This window comes from Hippoglossus stenolepis, chromosome 2 (genome assembly GCF_022539355.2).
Source record: "Hippoglossus stenolepis isolate QCI-W04-F060 chromosome 2, HSTE1.2, whole genome shotgun sequence".
In the NCBI taxonomy this organism is placed as follows: Eukaryota; Metazoa; Chordata; class Actinopteri; order Pleuronectiformes; family Pleuronectidae; genus Hippoglossus; species Hippoglossus stenolepis.
In genome coordinates this window covers 271661-295347 of record NC_061484.1, presented here as the reverse complement: position 1 = coordinate 295347, position 23687 = coordinate 271661, and the positions used below count along the sequence as shown (strand labels likewise).

Sequence of the window (23687 nt, the reverse complement as noted above, 5' to 3'; positions counted from 1 at the left end):
CAAGATTAAAGGGGATGTCTTAGTGCCAGCATTCTTAAGTGTTATGGGAGGAAAAACTTTCAACCTACTACGTAGTCTTGTGCAACCTGACAAGCCAATATTAGGAAGTCACTACTCCCCTAAGCCACTCGTTATTGCTGAGAGGTTCAGATTCCATAAAAGAAACCAGGAAGGAGATGCTGCAGCACCTTACTCTTCGAGGGACTAAGTTGAAGTTACGGACCTACACTGGTGAGCCTGTTCCAGTGTTAGGAGTCGTGGATGTGAATGTGGAACACCACAATCCGAAAAAGACTCTTCCATTGTATATCATTCCAGGAAAACGTCCTGCTGTTCTAGGACGTTTTCCACACATACACACACAGCCCCGAGGCCTGTGTGTGTGTGCGCTATCTGGGAGCACACACACACACACACGCACACGCCCGCTCATGGTATTTCATGATGGCCTGATACGATGATGATTTAAAAAATGAACGTGACGTTCACTCACGTTTATCGTGACGTTCACGTTCATCATATGAAAACTGACTCGTTAAGTTCACCGTTCATGAAAAATATGCGCGCATGCGGCTCCAGAGCCGCAGGTTGCCGACCCCTGGGTTAGATCATCCAACCGCTCATGGGGTTGAAGTTCTGGATGTTTGTATTTGAATAAGCGCACAAACTTGTTTTTACTACCAACATTTCAACCACCCTTCAAAATCTTATTTTCTTATTTAAACCTTCTAGCAGTGAGCATACAGTATATGTAAGTCAAATGCCAGACCTAGTATTGGATGTACTAGGCTACTGTGGTGGTGGAACCTAATAATATCAACTGACAAATAACACACATAGCAACAGACATAGCTTTAGTTCTTCTACCTCCCCCTCAGAGCAAGTGGGTGCTCCAAATCTGGACAAAGGGCATAAAACCAACATCAGACTAGCTAAGTTATGTTTACGTTATTTATTATCATTTCATTCCGTGTTTCCCGCCCTAATGTGCTTCACCTGTGCCTTATTGTCTCACCTGTGTGTCATCTCCTTCCCTCTCTTCATGTGTATTTAGTCTGCATTCCCCTCGTGCCAGAATGTAGCCAACTCTGTTACTACTTCCAGCGATCGTTTTCCTAGTGTTAGCCTTTTGTGTACCGTACCTTTTTCTGCTACTAGTTCTAGTCTTAGTGTTTACCCTTTTTGATACCGTTCGCTGTTTTTACTTCCTTTTTGTGTACAGACCTTTTTTCTAGTAAACGACATAGCCCCTTAACATACTTTTGTCTGAGTCTTGCATTTGAGTCCTGTACTACAGTGCCTAACTGTAACACAACATTTCACTCTGAACTGAAAATCAGCTAATTTAATTGAATGTCTGAAGCAATGACAATATTATTTGAACTTTCTGTGATTTGTTTCAATATTGTTTTTTAATTGATTTCAAGTCATTTGGTAAAATTGCTACACCGTCCAGATTTCATTAAAGCTAATTTGACAATTCAGAATGCCTTACATTGTTTTATCATTTGGTTTTCCATACAGTGAATTTGTATTGAGTCATGGTGGAGATAAAATTAAACAATGCAAAATCACTACTTCTCCTCGAAAACGAGAAGATCACAGTGTGACTGCCTCCAGGGACGTCTGACCGACCCCCTTGGGTGAAAAACAGTGGTCACACAAAGACTCAGCTCCAGTGGCGGCTCCTGCCAAATTTCTCAGGGGGGGAAATTGTTACGATAATGGCTGTGGTTACCTGCTTAATGGGTAAATAAACTTAAGTCAGCTAGACATTGTCTCATTGCATTACGTACATTTGCATACAATTAGTTTTTTTCGGGTCACCTCACATCTGAATGAACTAGTTCACGTTCATTTGTTCCACTTTTTAGTGGGATGATTTAGATGTTGATCTTGAATGTGACAGTGGCGAGATCATAGGCACGGCGTGATTGGAGCACCAAGGTGCAAGTTCAACGACGAAAACACGTTAGTGCGAGCCAACCATAGCCATAAAGATTGCATTGCAGTGCATGCAGTTTGAAAAAAAGGTCTTAATATGACAGTCTATCAAAGCGATGTGGGCAATTTTCAACCTGACTGAAATCGCCCGTACTCTATTGAACAGGGCTTGATGCTGCAGCTGATTGGACTATGACATTCAGAGGCAGCAAACAGGACAAACTGTCTTGAGAATTTTTATAATTTAATACATTTTAAAAATAATGACGATTACAATGATTAACAAAATGTATCACTATCACTACTTTTTTCCTTTTGAAGGGCAGCACGCTGTCTCCCTCTATTGGCCAGCCGACCCTGCTCAGCTAACTTTTTCACTTCACTTCTTTTGACTTACACTCCATCTTCTTTCTTTTGCACTTTTACTTGACTCCTTACCCATCTCTCACACTTAGTTAATATAGCGTATTATCTGCGTAGTGTATGCCCGTGCAAATTTATCGATATAATTACTTATTATTTAAAATTTAAACTTATGCCCGTTTAAATAACTTTCCTGCACAATATTTTATTTTTCTTTAAGCCAAATCAACAGATCAGAAGATCTGATCAGAAGATTATTGCACTAAATACTCTTTTTGTTAATCTTTTTACATAACCGCATCACGGCTTTGTTTAAATATGTTTCAAGACCAATGACAATTTTTCCTGGAGTTTTTATAACAAAGTCGAGTTTAGAATTAAATTAATCAGTGCTGGTTCTGTTATCAACCAGTCAAAAATATGCCGACTGCACGCCTGCATTATCAGTCACTGCCTGAGAAGAGAGCCTGAAGAAGAGGACTGACAGCTGTGATCTATCTATCTATCCATCCATCTATTTATCCATCCGTCCATCCATGCATCCGGTATTTACAGCAGGATCCCCTGCTGTCTTCTCACATCGGATTCTCCAGACTTTCTAAAGAATTTATACTAGGGGGCCAGGCTGAGAAAGTCAGCAGATAATCGGAGTTTAGATGCCAATGCTGAAAACGTTCCTCACAAAGATATATGTACAAGTTCACACACTCACCTTATGAAACAATGACTTATTCAGACATGCGCAATATAGTGGAGTGCAAAGCTCTGTTAAGTACTGGAAACATGAGAAACCTCCTAAACTCTAAACACACACACACACAGTTTCAAAACAGTATGCGTGAGAGAGATTGGTGTGCAAATAAGGGTGAAGTAATAGTCCTCCATGTCAAATTTTTTTTTTCTCATGCATACAAGACTAAGGGGTTCTTTCTCACACACACACACTCTACACTCACATGATGTGTATTTGCCCATGTGACACATCTGCCAGTAAAAATGGAGGAAAAATAAGCATTTCAGCACTTGGGAACATACACAACACAGGAAAAGTAGTGGTAGTAGTAGTACTTTTAGTTGTTTAGCACTTGGCTGATAAGGGCACAAGGTTTGTGGATATTTTGTTTCTTATTGTCATTATTATAGACTGAATTCTAGATGTACTTTTGCAGTTTTGCTGAGTGTAAGGACACGTGTGAGTGTGTGTGTGTGTTAAATTTACAATATGTGGGGCAAAGTATGCTCATACTGAGACTATATCATTCACACTAATAATTGTTGTTATGTTTATGAGAATATGATGTGGTTTATAAAATGACAAATAATTTAATTTAAGTTGAATATGTTTATATGCAGCCCTCTATTCAGAGTTTGTTATTTTGTTAAGATAAATAGCTATTAAGTTCATATGGATTTTATGTTTGTATAAATTCATGTTAAAGTCAAGCCTTATGAAGGACAACCTAAAAGACAGTTGGTTAATAATACCACAAATTTAAAGGACTATACAAGTCGTTTATAAGTATATAAGGGAAGTAATATTTGTTTTGTTTTCCTCCTAGCTCCTCCTTCACACTTATCACAGCATGTATGGAGATGGAAATAAAGGGTTGTGAAACATCAGTAAAAAGAGAGTAAGACCATCATTTAGCTGGGGATGCTACAGTTAGGGTTGCTAATGCTAACCGTTGGCCAAAAACCGTGGTGTCATTAGGGAGTACATGAGAGTACGCCATCACTGACGGAAGATTGTTCCAGAGTTGAATGAGGCTTCCATTGTGTGGTGGGCCCCCTGGGATTACAAATTGTTTCTCCAGGACCAGGACTAATAGGGAACTGTGAGTTGAACTGTCCTGTGTTTTTGCTAAAGGTAAAGTTTCAGTCGGCCGCATCGAACACAAGCATCACACATGCCTGCAACGGTTTTCACATTTTTATTTTTTGTGTGGCTGAGTGTGTGTGTGTGGGTCCACGTTAGCTGATGCTAATATTTAACTAAGCTTTGTGTTTGTTGATCTATTGTAATAAAGTGAGAGATAGGGATTTTTGATTTACAGTACTGTACTACAGTACAGAATTTAAGTTTGAAATACAATATTTGTTTTTAAACCAGTTTGAATATTTTGCCAGGTACGATAACTAATTTTGAAAAAGATATATATATATATTTCACTTATATTCAAAAGAGTTGTCTGGGTCAGTTATTTAAAATCACATGAGTATGAGTTTGTGTTATTAAGTTAATATAACATATGCATAGCATAGAGTTTCATGTCGGGTGCTACATATATAAAGATGAAGGTGTGTTACACTTAATTGTTACGGGTATGGGTTAGGATTGTCATTGCTTATTCACTTTTCACAAATGAAGGTGAAGGTGAAGACTCTAAATAATAAAATGCACAAACACAGACCTTAGGCAGTGAAGTCCGGGAGCCTGAGCTCTGTGTTGTCATGGTAAGGACAGTGGTGATACCCAGTGCAACTCTGGCCGGGGCAGCGTCCATGTTGATCCAGAAGGAGACCCAGGACAAAATGACAATGAGCAGAGAAGGGATGTACATCTGGATCAGATAGTACCCCATCTGACGCTCAAGATGGAATCGCACCTCAATACAAGTAAATTTACCTACAAAAAAGCAGAAACACAGAAGAATAACACTCACCTATTTCTTATATCTTCATTTCTTGGAATTTGGTTTGTCTGGCTCTAATAACTAACAAAATATAAGCAGTTTTATGCTGTTCAAAACATCCCTTCAAAAACATATTGGTGATGTCACAGCAATTGGTGTAGCTGCAAAATGTTGGGTTGCATTATAGGCTAACTTTGGGGCTTGGATGTCAGTGTTGTTTTTTTTACCTCCGCCTGAAGCTGTTTTTTTGTTCCCCAATGCAAAAAATGTATGTAATATGGCAACCACTTCACATTGTGTAAATGTTATTTGTATCATGAGGATTACATCTCTGTGTGTGTGTGCACGTGTGCATGTGTTACCTGTGTTGTAGTGCTTGGTGCAGTATCTGAGGTCTGATTCATCTTTAAGAATGAATTGTGGGAGCGTGAGCCCTTCAGCCACTTGTACTGGTCCATTCTCCTGCCACTCAAAGATCAGGTCATTCATTGTGTAACCAACTGAAAAAACAGATGAAAGGACATTTCATAATGAACAAACAATAACACATTGATTGAGTGACAGTGCGTGTCCGTGTGTTCTCTCCCTCTTATGTATTGGATTATGTGTTTCCAAGTATAAAAGTGCTGTAAAATAAAATGTATCATGGTGTCTGTTGCCTCATACGTCGTTTCCCCTCTGCTTTGTTTATGTATTAGTCACTGTGACTTTTGAGAGTGAAATTATCAATCAATCAAATTTTATTTGTATAGCCCATATTCACAAATCACAATTTGTCTCATAGGGCTTTAACAAGGTGTGACATCCTCTGCCCTTAACCCTCAACAAGAGTAAGGAAAAACTACAAAAAAAACTTTTAACAGGGTAAAAAGAACGTAGAAACCTCAGAGAGAGCCACATGTGAGGGATCCCTCTCCCAGGACGGACAGAAGTGCAATAGATGTCAGGTGTAAAGGAGAACATCACCAAGATAAGGGTATTTGCAGCATTAATTAGAATAAACACTGAGTAGCATAATGGAAGGTCAATGAATTGATGGATTTTTGTCAGAAATATTATATATCAAGCAGTCTTGTTGTAATCATAGTCCATGGTCAGCAGCCACCACGATCATGATCCACCATCAAGATCGGATGCCACTATAGTCCACAGTCATTGTCCACTGCCGCCATTAGGATCCACCATCAGCTGCCACCTCAATCATGGTCCACAACCACTATCACATGCCAACACGATACAGGATCCACCATTATTATCACGATCAGCCAGCACGATACAGAATCTGCCATACAGGATCCGCCATTACGATCACGATCTCTGATACGCGATCCACAGATCATAAACTACGATGTGGCCGCAGCTGCGGCCCTGGATCTGCGGACGATAAGGCAAAGGGACTCTGGGGAAGAAGTCAAGTCAGTAACATGTATTGATGAGATATTAATTTCTTTGATGTGATAAGGATGGAGAAGAGGAAGGAGAAGCTTGGAAGAGAAGCTCCGTGTGTCATGTGTCCCCCGACCTTCTAGACCTATAGCAGCATAACTAAGAGCAGGTCTAAGACAAGCCTGGACCGGCTCTAACTATAAGCTTTATCAAAAAGGAAGGTTTTAAGTCTACTCTTAAACGTACAGATGGTGTCTGCCTCCCGAACTGAAAGTGGGAGATGATTCCATAGGAGAGGAGCTTGATTGCTGAAAGCTCTGGCTCCTATTCTACTTTTAGAGACTTTAGGGATGACAAGTAAGCCTGAATTCTGGGAGCGCAGTGCTCTAGTGGGTTGATGTGGTACTATCAGCTCTTTAAGGTATAATGGTGCCATATTATTAAGGGCTTTGAAGTTGAGGAGGAGAATTTTAAATTCTATTCCAGATTTAACTGGAAGCCAGTGTAGCGAAGCTAATACAGGAGAAATGTGGTCTCTTTTCTTGGTTCTTGTCAGGACACGTGCTGCAGCTGTCTGATTTTTGAGATATTACGCAAGTGGAAGAAGGCGGTCCTTTAAATTTGTTTTAAGTGAGAATTAAAAGGACAAATCGGGATCGAAGATCACTCCCAAGTTGCTGACGGTTTCATTGGAAGCAAGGGCAATGTCGTCTAGCGCAGCTATATTTTTAGATAATGTATCTCTAAGGTGTTTAGGGCCAAGTATTAGAACGTATTAGAATGTATATGAAAGTCTTCATATACATTACTTTCCTGGAGAAACAGAGCTGTTTGGCTTCAACTTTTTCAAGGATTTTAGACAGGAAGGGGAGGTTGGATACTGGTCCTGTAGCAATTACAGCAATAAAGCATTGTACCACCTCAAAGGGACCTCATGACAAAACAAGACTTGCAAAAACTGATTCATGCTTTTATCTCTAGTAAAACTGACTACTGCAAATAACTTTGAACAGGGTTTCTTAAAAAGACAACCAGGCACTTACAACCAATCCAAAATTTAGCTGCAAGAGTTTTAACCACATCTAATAAGACAGCCCAAATCACCCCTGTTCTTAAATCTATACACCAGCTACCAGTAAACCGCAGGGTTGATTTTAAAGTTTTACTGCTTTACATTACATTACATTACATTTCATTTAGCTGACGCTTTTATCCAAAGCGACTTACAATAAGTGCATTCAACCATGAGGGTACAATACCAGAACAACAAGAATCAAGAAAGTACAAGTTCTTCAAAAAAGTACAATTTCTTCAAAAAAGCAAAACTACAAAGTGGTATAAGTAAGTGCCATTTAAGTGCTACTTACTTGCTCATTTTTAAATCCCTTCATGGAGCTGCTCCTAAATACCTCACATACGTGTGTGTGTGTGTGTGTGTGTGTGTGTGCAGGGGTGGCTGTGTTTCCCGCTTATGAAAACCTTTGTCCATTCAGTACTCCTCCCAACCTACACACCTGCCACCTGCCTCTCATCATCATCAGAAGCAGTATAAGAACACCAGCACTTCTCTCACTCATTGCCAGATTGTTGTTATCAGCCATCAGTAGATATTCGTCTGCATCTTCTGTATATTCAGTGACCTTTTTAATTTTTCGGGTTTGCTTCGAGCTCTTTGTAACGTGCTTTGTCTCTCTGTTCAGGATCACCTTCAACTGCCACCTGACTTGACCTGCCTGCACGCACACCACCGGTAACAGTAAGCTCTGAGTTAAGTGCCATTACCTACCTTCACTCCTGCACTCTCCAGTCTGCCCTCCGTTCACCTGCTCTATGCTCCAGGCTGCCTCGTCCACTGCCTCCGGATCCCCCCCCACTCAATTTTTACATGATTATTTTATAGAATTCTATCTATTTTATTTGTATTTCAATTATTCTTATTAACTTTAAATCGGTTAAAGATATTGGACATTGGATGTTTAGTTTGGAACATGTGGAAGGTAGGGTGTGGTCTTCATTGCTGAGATTCCTAGTTGCTTGTGAAAGAGCTGCATCAGCCTGGAGGTGAAATTAGTTCCCTGGTCTGTCAAGATCTCATCTGGAATTCCCACTCTGGAGAACAGTTGTACCAGTGCACGCAAAACTGCGGGAGCAGTGACGGTGCGCAGGGGGAAGGCCTCTGGGAAACAGCTGGCATAGTCACACACTACTAAAATGTACTGGTGGCCACCACTGCTTTTCACAATATCCATGGCAATTATATGGAAAGGAGTGGTAATAACAGGAAATTGTTGCATAAAATCCTGATCAGATTTTCTGCTAGTGCATGTTTTTTGACAGGTCCGGCATGTGGCACAATATTTCTGGGTGTGGGTGTACATTGATGGCCAATAAAAGCGTGAACTGATGAACTTATGATGTACATAAGTCTTGTGGCGACCGAGGTGTCTGGCCCATGGAAGTGTGTGTGCTAGGTGCATAATAAGTGCTCTCCAACTAACCGGTATTACCAGACATCTATGGTCATCACCAACAGCAAACAACACCCCTGTATCAACAATAAAAACAAATTTACCCACACAGTTTACATTTGTCTTTTCTACCACCTTAGCAAACAATGGTTTCAATGTTTCATCTTGCCTCTGCTGAACAGCCATATTCTCAGGCACTTCCCACAGTTTATCACTCAGAAAACTCTTGATTTCAGATTCTGTTGGCCTGAGCTGCTCCTCAAAGCGGCATTGGCGACTGGATTTTCTTGGCCCCTTAGTGCCATCTTCACACAGACTACTGTCAAGGTCTGGGAGTGGTTGGACACCGGCTCTGTGATCGAGTAATCACAGACCAAGCAACACTCACATCGACCTTAGCAGTCTCCCCCTCATCTTCCCCAGAGTCACATTCCTTTGAAAGTCATTTCATGCAATAAGTCCATGAGAACAGGTAAGTCCCCCACAATAATGGCATCTACTGGTAGATTTTTTACCACCCCAACAGTCAGAAGATTAGGCTGTTCATCAATAGTGACAGTTAAATCAGCTTTAGGGTAGGGATGATTGTCCCCATAAACACATAAAATGTCTACTGTAATCCACAGTTCCTACAGGTACCAGACTGTGCTTAACCAGAGAGATGATGCTACCTGTATCGAACAGAGCAGTAACCTGCTGTCTATTGACAGTCACAGTTTTATAACGTTGAACTCTAGCTTCTTTATCTCCAGTGGGGCCAAACTCAGGCCGGGGTGCATAGCAAGCGCCTGTGACCTTAGCTTTGCGTATGGGACACACAGAAGCTTTGTGGCCTGGCTGCCGGCAATAGAAACAAACAAAGTCCTTACCAGATGGTTGTTGGTTTGCTGTAATGCTGGTGTTACCTCGAAGCTCCTGGTCAGTCTCCCTTTTTGCAAACCTGGGATGAGGTGGCAGGACCACTGGTCAAGGTGCTGCACTAGTGGGGCGTGGGGCAGGTCCTCCTCTCCGGGCATTGACGTACTGGAGAGCCAGTTTGTCAGCTGCAAGTTCCTCCACTGGCTCATGCTCCTTCACCCAGGTCCTCACCTCGAAAGAGAGTACAGAGAGTAGCTGCTCCAGGATGATGGCTTCACCCTCTAGTGGGACCTGTGCTCACAGCCCAGCACCGTGCAGCTCACTTGGCATTTGCCAGAGAACACCAGAATTGGCAGGTCCGCCATTGGCGCCACGTTCTCTTCACAGATGAGAGCCAGTTAACACTGAGCACATGTGACAGGCGTGAAAGAGTCTGGAGAAGCTGTGGTGAATGTTATGCTGCCTGTAACATCATCCAGCATGACCAGTTTGGCAGTGGGTCAGTAAGGGTCTGGGGAGGCATATCCTTGGAGGGTTGCACAGACCTCCATGTCATAGCCAACGGTACCTTGACTGCTAAGAGATTGCCAGACCTTATGCTGGTGCAGTGGGCCCTGGGTTCCTCCTGGTGCAGGACAATGCCTGGCCTCATGTGGCCAGAGTGTGTAGGCAGTTCCTTAATGACGAAGGCATTGATGCCATTGACTCACCCTCTCGTTCCCCTGACCTAAATCCAATTGAGAACCAATGAGACGTTATGTATTGGTGCATCCGACACTACCAAGTACTGCCACAGACTGTGCAGGAGCTCACTGAAGCCCTGATCCAGGTCTGGGAGGAGATCCCCCAGGACACCATTCGCCGACTCATCAGGAGCATGCCCAGACGTTGTCAGGTGTGCGTACAGGCACATGGGGGCCATACACATTACTGAGTCATATTATGAGTTGCTGTGATAAAAGACACGCAAGTTGGATCACCCTGTGATTTCAGCTTTTTTCTTTGATTTCAGGTATGATTTTGATTCCAGCCCACATGTGTGTCTATGACATTGATTTCCATTGCTATGCAGATGACACCCAGCTGTATGTCCCGTTAAAGCCTGGCCCCACTGATGTGGTTTGCACTATGTCCTGCCTTGCTGATATTAAAGATTGGATGTCCAAAAAACATCTGCAGTTAAACAATGCTAAATCAGAAGTCATCATAATTACACCCCCTGGCCCCGGTACTAGTTAAATTAACACTCTCTCTTCTAGTCTGCGTACCTTATCCAATAATGTTTGTAAAGAGGCCCACAATCTAGGTGTCTTTGACTCTTGATTTGTTTTTTGATGCGCAGGTGACCAAAGTTGTACAGTCAGGTTTTGCCCAACTGAGACAGTTGAAGAAGATCAGGTCTTTCTTTTCTATTGCAGACCTAAAAACTTTCATCCATGCCTTTATTTCTTTCAGGCTTGACTACTGCAATGAACTTTTTTCAGACATCAGTAAAAGAAACATTCAAAGACTGCAATTAAAGCAGACTGCTACTGCCAGGCTTTTAACGTATACTAAGAAAAGAGACCACATCACACCAATCCTTGCTGCTCTCCACTTGTTACCTGTGAGTTCTAGGGTTGATTTTACTGCTTGAATGGTCAGACTTCAGCCTATATATGTGATTTGTTAACCCCCAATGAGCCTAATTGCTGCCTGGGATCCTCGAATAGGGCCCTACTTTTGGTTACAAAATCTTGACAGGTCACTAGTGGTGACCTGGCCTTTGCTGTCTGGGCTTTTCAACTCTGGAACTCCCTGCCCCAGATCTCAGTATCTTCTTTTAAATCTCTTCTTAAAACTCACTTTTATGGAATGGCCTATTTTGAACTGTTGGGATTTGTTTTTAACAATTTCATATTATTTGATATTGTTATAATTTGTGAATCTTGCATCTTTTTTTATTGTAAAGCACTTTGTAACTTTGGTTTTGAAAGTCATATAAATAAAGTTTATTGTTAATAAAATTGAATAAACAGTCAGACTTCAACGTCGTAACTGGGTCACACTTTTGGTCAAAACGCTACCAGATCGTTTAGAAAATTTATATTTTTTTATTTTACCATATCAGACTGACAGACACAAACTGACTGACCAACGACAGGTGCTAATCTCTGCCATGGCAACAACATTCATAGAATCCCTTCCTATTTGGCAGTTTTTCTTAAAACGTTCTTATTTTCAAAATAAATGCACAATTTTTTTTTATTGCTGCAATACTTTATATTAAGAATAGTTATTAATAATAATAATATTAATAAACTGTATTTATGCTGCACTCGTCAAAGCAAAGTTACAAAGTGCTTTACATGAATAAACAAGGATTAGGACAATTCAGGATTAAGGCGAATAAATGTAGGTAATTAAAATAATACAAACAATGTAATGGAATAGATCAAAAACAAAAGAGAATAAAAGGAAGTAAGCCCCCAACAATAAAAAGAACTATAAATAATATCACAGATAAGACATGTTGTCAATCAAACATTGTGCTAGAATTAATAAAAGGTCCTTAGAAAAATATATGTTTTAAGAAGGGATTTAAAAGATGTCACTGATTTTTTTCACCCTGACTGCAAAAGCCGGATCACCTTTAGTCTTGAGTCGGAACTTAGGAACAGCCAACAAAGCCTTGCCAGAGGATCTAAGACTATGCTCTGGCACAGGGTAGCTTGGGGCTTTATGATAGGGTAGCTTGGGGCTTTATGATATATCCCAGGGGTGGCATGTATAAACTGAACAATAAAGGGCCAAGCACAGAGCCTTGAGGGGCCAGCCGAAGAGGAGGCATTACCCATGATTACAGAGAAAGGTCTGTTTGATCGATAGGATTTAAAGCAGTCTAGTACAGTCCCCTAATGCCAACCCACTTTCCAATTTGATCAAACAAGATAGCGTGATCCACCATGTCAAATGTTGGACTCAAATCTAAAATAATTAAAATCTAACAATCACCAGAATCAGCTGTAAGTAAAAGGTCATGGTTAATTTCAGGAGCGCAATTTCAGTGCTCTGACGTGCACGGAAACATGATGGAAATTTGTCAAAGATATTGCTTGTGTTCATAAAATTAGTGGTGCACCGATGTATCGGCCGTATATCGGTAGCGGCCGATATTCGCCTCGTTTACTGCCATCGGCGTATCGGTAATAAACTTGACTTTCACCGATAACATTGGCCGATGTTCATTGGTATGTTTTCTGCAGCCTGCCAATCTGGCATCCAGATTATGGTACACTGACGCCGGGTTTACACTGGGCGCTGAAGCGCCAGCGCAGCGCAGCGCAGCCCCAAGGAAAGCCAGGCGCCTCCCATCCACCCCTGTTAAACCTTTGGCGGTTCACATGGGCTGCGATGCGCCGCGCTGCGCCAGCGCCCTTCACCGATGGTTTCGGCGTGCGGCGAGCGTATCGCGCCAGGAAACAGACTGAAAATGATTTTACGATATAAATGACATATTTTATATGATGTAAATGATAAAATATGCATCCCATACTTTGTATTCCCCTTCTGTTGTCCTGGAGTTTTAATTTTCCCAATTTTCCCAATCACATAATTAAATGTCCCCCTCTGCCCATCCAATATAGCCACACAAGCAGTCATATAGATAAAAAGAGAGAGAGGGGGGGCTAAAGGCTTGCTTGGAGAAAACGTCATTTACCCCCGACACCCGACATTGAACGGGTTACATACAACAACAAGCGGAGAATCGTGGGCTGACCGGCGCGGAGAAATGCGGGTCCGGTGTGCACATGCGCAACAGGTACTACATACAAACAGCAGAGACAATGTCGGCAGCGTCGGCTGTGTGGGATTTCTTCACTGTCTCAGAGAAAGATCGCCGTTTAGCAATTTGCAAGACATGTTCAGCTGACATTTCAAGAGGGGGTAATACCACCAAGGATTTCAACACCACAAATCTGAAGGCTCATTTGAAAAGCAGACACATTGATGAATACAATGATTTCCTGAAAGCTGATAAGAAGCGGCAAGATGCACTGGCTATAATAAACAAATATCGGCTATCGGCTAGATTGTTGTTTTAAGTATCGGTATCGGCCAAGAATTTCCATATCGGTGCATCCCTACATAAAATAAATCAACTCTAAACAGTCTTCTCTCGAATTTTAAATAACATGGTAATTTAGAAATGGGTCTAAAAAATTTTAAATCGGTGGGATTGAGATTTTGTTGAAAAAGTAGGTGCACTACTGCATGCTTAAGGCATGAGGGAACACAGCCAGTGAACAGAGAGCTATTTACAATAGTTAGAACAGCAGAACCAACACTATTAAAATCTGGCAGGGCATACAGTCTACAGGTGCATAGTGAAAGGGACTTGAAGTTATTGAGCAAAGCAGAGGGGTTTCATTGTGGAGAGGTAGCAGGTTCTCCAAGGGGCTTGACCAATCTGGAGTGTTGTATCATTTATTTTGCTGGTGAAGAATGCTGAAAATAGCTCACAGATCAAGGACCCCCTTGCTGCAGTTTGTAGTCTACAGGGAGGGTTGATTATGGAATTAATGGTTTTGGAAAATATTCTGGGTTCATGCCAGTGTTCTGTTATGATTTTGGAAAAAATGGAGGACCTGCCTTTTTTTACTGAATTCTGGTAGGTGGACATAAGTTCTTCCATGATTTGGTAAGAGACTGTTAGACCATCCTTTTTGTTGTTTATAGCCATGGCATGATTTGACTTTTCTGATATTGAGTTGGAAGATGGAGATGAAACAAGGCTGGAGAAAGACACAAGAAGTGAGGCAGTAAGGCTAACAGGGAGCAGATTATTAACATTAGCTGTTTGCGTTTTCAGTGAATATGGGGTTGAAATTGGGCAAGAATTTTTTTGGGGGGGGGGTCTCTGAGTAATAGCTGGAATAGTTGACATGCAGCCTTCTTTCAGGATATTTTTACATTTGTTTTGCATGCATATATTAGTAAGTATTTTAATGGGTTTACAATGAAATGTAATGTTTTTCAGAGGATGCTTATTGCTTAGTTAATGGCGAATGCGACTGGAAGGGGGAGCTATAAGGTGTAGTATTCTGAGGTGTCATGCGTGAGGGAAGACATTTTCGGTGCCCCTGACCAAACAACATGATGCAATTTAGCCGCTAACATTCGACTGCCCGGCACTTTGGGATGGAGCACATCATTTCTTTCTTAGATCCCATTCCTACTCTTAGACCCCATTCCTACAAAATTACTTAAAGAAATTCTGCCCCTAATTGATAGTACGTTACTGAACACAATTAATCTTTCATTATCATCAGGATATGTACCACAGTCCTTTAAACTAGCTGTAATCAAACCCCTTCTCAAAAAAACCATCCTGGACCCAGAGTTTTTAGCCAACTACAGACCGATATCCAACCTACACTTCCTGTCTGAAAACCTGCAGCCAATAAGCTGTGTGAGTTTCTCCAGGAAAGTAATGTATATGAAGACTTTCAGTCGGGGTTTAGAGCCAATCACAGCACGGAGACAGCCTTGGCAAAAGTCACTAATGACCTTCTAATAGCTTCAGATCAGGGGTTTGTGTCTGTCCTCGTTCTGTTAGATCTTAGTGCAGCATTTGACACAATTGACCATCACATTTTATTACAGAGACTAGAACAGTTAATTAGCATTAAAGGAGCCGCCCTAAACTGGTTTAAATCCTATTTTTCAGATCGATTCCAATTTGTGCAAATTAATGATGAATCATCTATGCGCACCAAAGTTAACCACGGTGTTCCACAGGTTCTGTGCTCGGCCCAATTTTATTCTCATTATATATGCTTCCACTAGGAAACATTATCAGGACACACACAAATTTCAACTGCTATGAGGATGACACCCAGTTATACTTGTCAATAAAACCAGAACAGTGTAATCAATTAACTAAACTCCAAGCACATCTCAAGGACATAAAAATCTGGATGACCCGCAATTTTCTCTTATTAAACTCAGATAAAACAGAGGTTCTAATACTTGGCCCTAAACACCTTAGAGATACATTATCTAATGATATAGCTGCGCTAGACGACATTGCCCTTGCTTCCAATGAAACAGTCAGGAACTTGGGAGTGATCTTCGATCCTGATTTGTCCTTTAATTCTCACTTAAAACAAATTCCTAGGACCGCCTTATTCCACTTCCGTAATATCTCAAAAATCAGACATGTCCTTTCTCAAAAAGATGCAGAAAAACTAGTTCACGCCTTTGTTACATCCAGACTTGATTATTTTAATTCCTTATTATCAGGCTCCAGCAGTAAGTCGTTAAAGACTCTGCAGCTTGTCCAAAATGCTGCAGCACGTGTCCTGACAAGAACCAAGAAAAGAGAGCACATTTCTCCTGTGTTAGCTTCGCTACACTGGCTTCAGGTTAAATCTAGAATAGAATTTAAAATTCTCCTCCTCACCTTCAAGGCCCTTAATAATTTGGCACCATTATACCTTAAAGAGCTGATATCACCTTATCAACCCACTAGAGCACTGCGCTCCCAGAATTCAGGCTTACTTGTCGTCCCTAAAGTCTCTAAAAGTAGAGTAGGAGCCAGAGCTTTCAGCTATCAAGCTCCTCTCCTGTGGAATCATCTCCCACTTTCAGTTCGGGAGGCAGACACCATCTGTACGTTTAAGAGTAGGCTTAAAACCTTCCTTTACGATAAAGCTTATAGTTAGAGCCGGTCCAGGCTTGTCTTAGACCTGCTCTTAGTTATGCTGCTATAGGTCTAGAATATCGGGGGACACATGACACACGGAGCTTCTCTTTCCAGTTTCTCCTTCCTCTTCTCAATCATTATCACATCAAAGAAATGAATATCTCATCAATACGTGTTACTGACTCGACTTCTTCCCCGGAGTCCCTTTGCCTTATCGTCCGCTGATCCAGGGCCGCGGCTGCAGCCACATCGTGGATTATGATCTGTGGATCGCGTATCAGAGATCGTAATGGTGGATCCAGTATGACGGATTCTGTATCGTGCTGGCTGATCGTGACAATAATGGCGGATTCTGTATCATGTTGGCATCTGATAATGGTGGTGGACCACGATCGAGGTGGCAGCTGATGGTGGATCCTAATGGCGGCAGTGGACAATGACTGTGGACTATAGTGGCATCCGATCTTGATGGTGGATCATGATCTTGCTGGCTGCTGACCATAGACTATGATTGCAGCAGGACTGCTTGATATATAGTATTTCTCCTCGGATCCTCGACCGTTACTGACAATAATCTATCAATTCATTGACCTCCAGTTATGCTTCAAAATTTGTATTCTTATCAATGCTGCAAATACCCTTATCTTGGTGATGTTCTCCTTTACACTTGACATCTATTGCACTTCTGTCCGTCGTGGGAGAGGGATCCCTCACATGTGGCTCTCTCTGAGGTTTCTACGTTCTTTTTACCCTGTTAAAAGGGTTTTTTAGTAGTTTTTCCTTACTCTTGTTGAGGGTTAAGGGCAGAGGATGTCACACCTTGTTATGAGACAAATTGTGATTTGTGAATATGGGCTATACAATAAAATTTGATTGATTGATTGATTGATTATAAGTCTTACAGTTGCCCCTGGTGGTAACAATGTCCCTGACCATAAACTCAGAGCAACGGCACACACTCAAAAAACTTGTATCTCCATTTCAACTACTTCAGTCTCGTAAAAAAAAAAAAATCAATCATCATATCACTGAATCAGATGTTATAAGCTGAGGTATCTGCATATCACGACAACCTCCTTGATTTAATGTTTCAGTGCATCTCTATGAAATGTTTAGAATTCAATTGAATTGAAGTGCAGTTGGATCATGTTGTATTTTTCTTCATGATATGACATAAATCATTTCCTCTCATCCTCTCTCTCTGCTATTTGCGTGTCTGTCTGTTTTTTCATGTTCTCTGCTGTGTGACATGACGAGCACACACACACACACACACACACACACACACACACACACACACACACACACACACACACACACACACACACACACACACACACACACACACACACACACACACACACACACACACACACACACACAGCTGGATCTATATATAGTAATATCTCTGGCCATTGAGCTGGAGCTGAATAAAAGACATATAATGCATCCAACTGCTCTCTGTGCCCTGGGGCCAGAACATGCTACTGAATGGACAAAATATGAATTAGTCATTATAATCCTATCAACATGATTAAACATGACTTTGTGTTTCCTTAAAAAGAATATGCTTAGATACTGTTTCCACAAAGGGAGATATAAAGTGGAAGGAGGATGATAGTTATTATATGATGCATGGATGAATCTAAAAAGTTGAGATACACAGAAAAAACGTTCAAACATCCAAACATTTGTATTCATACTCTGAGTTTATACAAGATCCAAATATCTTAATTTTCTTAATCTTAATCTTGTTGCTCTTTTCAATATCCAGTTCGTGTTTGCACAGTTAATGCTCACTGTATGAATCTAAGTCGTGCACAGTTTAATTCCCCCTGGGTAAAGAGACAGAGCCATTAACTGAGGTATGGCATACGACACAAGCAGGAGAAGCCATTGCAATTATGATTTAAAAAGCGAGAGGAGATAGCATTGGTGGATTTTAATTTGCATTGTTTAATTTTAGGAGACTGATTTGGGAAGCTTTATGTTTTGATGTATTCAGTCATCAGTGCTTATTCAAGCCTGCTCACAGGTTGGAACCAACTGTCATGAAACCCTGAAATGCTGATTTATTGAGTGAGAAAAGCTGAGTGTGATATCAAGGTTTAAAAGACTGCCTTTTTTAAGCATCAAACATGATGGTTATACAGCGTACAAAGCTCAATAATCTGCCTTGGTACTAGTGTTTCATCCAATATTCTTTATCTTCTTCAATTTTTGACTGCAGCCTTACATTGCAAGATGTGCACAGATGTGCAGATACAGTACTCGCAGTACAGATGAACACTGTGCACTACAACATCTGTGTGCAAATTACAAAAAGCAGGGAAACAAGGTTGTAAAACCTATCTGGTGATTTTGTTATTGAGATTGAGAAATAGACTAAACAAAGGAGAAAAACGTTTCATTAAAATTTTAACAATAGCAAATAAATTTAATTACTTACAACAGAAATGGTATCTGTCCATTGTGGTACTTGTATATAGTACTTGGTGTCAAATGTGTGCAAATTAATATTTAAGTGTAATTTATCTATGTGAGGACCAATTTGAGTTTTAGAAGTAGAGAGTGAGGACAATTGAGTTTAACCTAAGTGCTGTTTGTGGGTTAACACTTGGTTTTAATGTTAAGGTTAAGTTTAGGTTTAGGTTTAGATTCAGGTCAGGGTAAAGGTTTTGTTAGAGTAAGCTAAATGCATTGTCTCAATGAGGGTCTCCACAAGTACAGAAGTAGAAGTGTTTGTGTGGTCCAGGTTTTACTGGACATAAATCTGTATAGTCACAATATAGGTACTTGGACTAAAAGCAAGTCCCCACAACAAAAATTATCAAATTTGAAACATGCTTTAAGGTAAGGGTTAGATTTGGTTAAAGTTTAGGCATGTTATAATTATGGTTGGGACAAGTAATTGTCCAGGAAATTAATGTAAGTCAATGTAATGTCCTTCGAAGTCATGACTGTGCGTGTGTTTGTGTGTGTGCGTACTTACAGCTTTCCAGCTGCATCATACAAGTCTGAACATCCATGGGGAAGTTTTTAAGATCCATTGGACATGACAGAGTCAATGTTAGTCTGAAAGTGAAGAAGGGGGAGTGAAGAAATGAGTCAGTGACAGGGTTTCAGGGTATCCATTAATGTCATACACATGTACTCTATCTGTGCTTATTTCATACTAATACAGCACTAAGGGAGATCTCTTTGAAGCTCCAAAACCGAAGCCAAACCTCTCTGCAATATCTAAGATGTGACAGCTTCCATTTCAATACATTGTATAACTACACATCATTTTAGGCTGTACTGTTATATTGTATAATTGCAGGCGAGCATGCTGTTTGTGTTTGCTCCTTACATAAATTAATAATGGTATTACCAGGTACTGTAAAATCAACTCAAATACATATGCATTTTTCATTATTTAGTGATTGCCCTTTAAAAAAGGCAAATCCTAAAGGTTCAGATGATGTATTTACACCACATATGGTGGATTCCTCACATCCCATCCTGTTTACGTGACCTTGGTTAACTGTGTGCCTCTGGTCACAAAAATGTGTGCTCAAACTGAAAACCTAAAATAATGTTATCCCTCCTATGGACCTACTGTATATCCACTGACTTATGACTGACCACTCTGTCTCACAAGGGATGTTCTTAAGCATCTCGAATACTGATGCTCACCAGCTGCACTTACCTAATGGAGTACAAAACATTTCCATTCTTAAATATCCTGAGCAGTTTGTTGTCTGTAGTGACTTCATGAAAGTGGGCTCCCTTCTCATTGGCAAAGAACAGATCTGGTTTCCATATGGAGTCTAACATAGAGGGGTCCAAGTCCAGAGAGTCATCTGGGTACTCAGCATAGGCAAGCCTGGGATCATTCCATTGTTGACGAAGGAAGATATTCACACGGTAGTCCTACCGACACAGAGAACAACAAGAATATGAGTTAGGGTTAGTTAAACACAGTTCAACAAAGTTTGACCAGTGTCCAAATATTTTCTGAATATGGATGTCACATTGTTTTGTGCAGTTCTATACATGAATACACTTGATGAAAATTACGTGGTTGGTGTTATCATCTTTGAGAGATTTACCTTTTGCAGGTAAATGTAAATCAGAACTCAAAACAGGACCAGCAATTTCCAGGAACAGGGTACCCTTCAATTTATAAAAAGAATGCCCCACTTGTCATTTTGTGCATTTTCTGAATCCAGACTTTGCATAATAGCAGTAGAAGAACCATATATTTCTGCATGCACAGGCACAACGAATGACTAGAACAGAACCTATAATAGGGGATTGTATTTACAGTAAAGATATAGACAATTTCCTTGTTTGCATCAATTTCACTTATGGCCAACTTCACAAAATTTTTTCAAAACCATAAAAAAAACTGATCCCTTGTCTAAAATTATTAAAACCATTACATTATTTCCCCACAGTTACTCACTAACTGCTCCTTATGATTAAATGCTGTTTAACAAAACATCTGAAGACGGCACAATATTTGACAGCGGCTTGACAACAGGGATAATTCATAATAGTACGAGGAACTACACCTGGCTGAGAGGGGAGTATCTTTACATAACTCAAGATTGTTTTCACATTACAAGACAAAACAACTGTACGTGACTATGTAGTGTGTTCCTCTAAGGATTTGGTGGAGACTAAAACAGAGCTAAAAGAAAGTAAATATTGAGTTGACATTTACATTAAATTTACTGTACAATCGCTTGCAGTCAGTGCAGTGCATCTTGTTCTGCTGCTTCAGAGTGGCTTTCAATCAAAAATAAATGAATTATAATAATAATAATAATAATAATGTTGGTGCTTTAAATGAACAGTATAAGTGATAAGGATTTGGGTGCACTACTGAGAACAAAACATCTAAACTGATCTAGCAAATGTTTTAATTTGAAATGGTTTCTGTTAGGACAAACCTGTGCAGTCAGACAAACTACTCTGCTCTACAACTAACACTGCTCACACACAGATAGATAATGGATTAAGACCGATGAAGAGACTGAGTGAACAAATGGAAAGAGTCTGACAGAAGTAAATCTGCTTTATATAGATAGTGTGAATGGACAAGAGTGAACCAACCTGTCTCTAAGCCCTCTGTGTGCATACTGTGTGTGTGTGTGTGTGTGTGTGTGTGTGTGTGTGTGTGTGTGTGTGTGTGTGTGTGTGGCACTGACATTCAAAAATTAAGCCTGATCCTCCCCCATTTTTTTCTTTCATTTATGATTATGGTAAAACAAAGCAGGAACAACAAATCAATAGGTTTATAAATGGTTATATTACCATTAAAGTGTTATTTGAAAGAAACTCTATCATTATTGAAACCAAATGTGTTTAAGACCGCTATAATAGATGATGCATGAATCTACCCCCAACATGTGGGTCCTCATATGCAGCAACCACTGATGAAGTTGCAGTAAATGTTCATGTCTTTCCAGACTCATGTAATATATGTAGTTGATTTGTTGAACCTAAATTACTTGTCATGTCTTTGTTGAGGCTTGTGATTATTGTTCTGCTGTGTCGACTGTATTAGTATGCCAGTTCATTGAGAGGAAAAAAAAGTAAAATGACTAAAATTCCAAATCTGAAGAAATTCCCTAAAGGTTTTTGTAAGATATAAACAATTCCTCTTATAGTAGTTTTTTTTTACAATGTGTGACACTATATCCATTGACACATATTTTTTCCATCATGGCAGTGAATCATATCTAAATGTGGTGTTGATGTGTTGAGGTTATGTCACTGATCGCTCCTGTTTGTCAGAGGGAGAGAGGAGTGGGTAGATGACGACAGATGGTAGGAAGAGATAGATGTTCCTAATCCTAATGTGACATATGGCCCCTTTGTATACATATTCCTCTGTGCTTCACTCTCACTAAAGCTCCCATTACAACCTCCACATTTGCACTGACCCTCATTCTGCAAAGTCATCATACTAACTATTTGTCCGTGAGCTAATTAGCCAGGGCCTTCGGTTTTAGTGGCAAACAATCCTGTTTACTGTGTATTGGTCAGGACCATAGACTGTATATAAAAGATGGACGTAGCTTCCGGCTCCAAAAGAAGAGTGCTTAAAAGTGTAGTACACTTATACTGTTAGTATGTTGTTATTAGGGCCCGAGCACAGTGCGAGGACCCAGTTGCTTTAACTTCGGTTAATAGTTTTGAGTTCACCTGGTTTAAGGCCTGTTCCTCAGTAGCAACCATAGACTGTATCAGTAACAACAGCAAAGAGGAGCCGATGTCACTAGTTTGTTCAGTCAGTAAACTTTTGTTCTCTTAACGTTTTACAGTCTGTATCTTCACGTGTTCTCTATGTTCCACATAAGTTACTGTGGGTTTCTATGTGTTCTGACCTGAGAATAGGAAACACGCTAGTTACTGTCCCACTGAATGTGAATTACAATGCTAACTAAGCTAGCTAGTTAGCCGATAGCTTTGCAATGCCGGGCCTATGAGTTCCCTCAGGGCTGCTAACCTGTGTTAACCAGGTGTATATCCCAGGTGCCAAGTTAAGCTCGATAAAAAGGTAAATTTAAAAAGTCCATGAGGATCTGGTGATAGTTCAGTTTAACATAATGTTTGGTAACTTGTAACTTCTTACATGTGGTTAAACTATAGCATTAACTTTCTTTGTTTTGTTGTGATTACCTGCTGTATGTCAACAGTTAATCAGGTAAAAAGTTATGTGTAAGTCTATGTAGTTATGGAAGCTATCAGATTATACTGACTGTGTCTTTATTTCTACTTTAATCTGATTATTTAATTCTGATGTGATAATGTCCGATTGTTACCAACTAATTCATTAATTATTTTTCTATTTCTCTCTTTTGACATGCTTTTGTAAGTTTTTGAATCATCCATGAATCTACCAGAGGCAGAAGGACTGAAGCTTTAGTTGATGATGACGTAAAGCAACTGGAACTTATCCAATGATCACGATGACTGCTGTCCACAGAAGGAAGACCTTATGCGTGAAGCTGAATATTTGGTGCCATTCTTAAGGATGTGGAGAGAGACTGGATAACAACATCCTTAATTCTTTAATGAGATGTGATGATGATGTCAATAAACCACCTTCAGTTTCTTCTGAGATGACAGACCACCAGAACTTTGTGTTTCATTTTCTATATTCTCAGATTCAGTCACTCACCTTTTACTTAATTTCTGCTGTTTTTAGATGTGGTAGTAACATTTTTAAAACATAACTTGAAAATGGAATTAGTAAATAGATCAACTTCAGCAGTCACAACCTTCACAGGTAAGTGTTTACTAATGTGACATGAAGAGTCCTCAATCGTAAACAGCTGGAACTCTACAACC

General features: G+C 40.3%; 1 protein-coding gene across 2 annotated transcripts in view; it reads right to left on the bottom strand.

The window, feature by feature from the left end:
- Positions 1-23687, bottom strand: part of glra3 (glycine receptor, alpha 3) — a 96989-nt gene that overhangs the window by 18033 nt on the left and 55269 nt on the right. For both annotated transcript variants that reach the window (XM_035144796.2, XM_035144797.2), the window contains exons 4-7: positions 20032-20255; positions 19333-19415; positions 5303-5440; positions 4719-4933 (exon numbers count right to left, since the gene is read on the bottom strand). In XM_035144796.2, coding sequence (XP_035000687.1) covers positions 4719-4933; positions 5303-5440; positions 19333-19415; positions 20032-20255 — 660 coding nt within the window. The remainder of the gene's footprint in view (positions 1-4718; positions 4934-5302; positions 5441-19332; positions 19416-20031; positions 20256-23687) is intronic.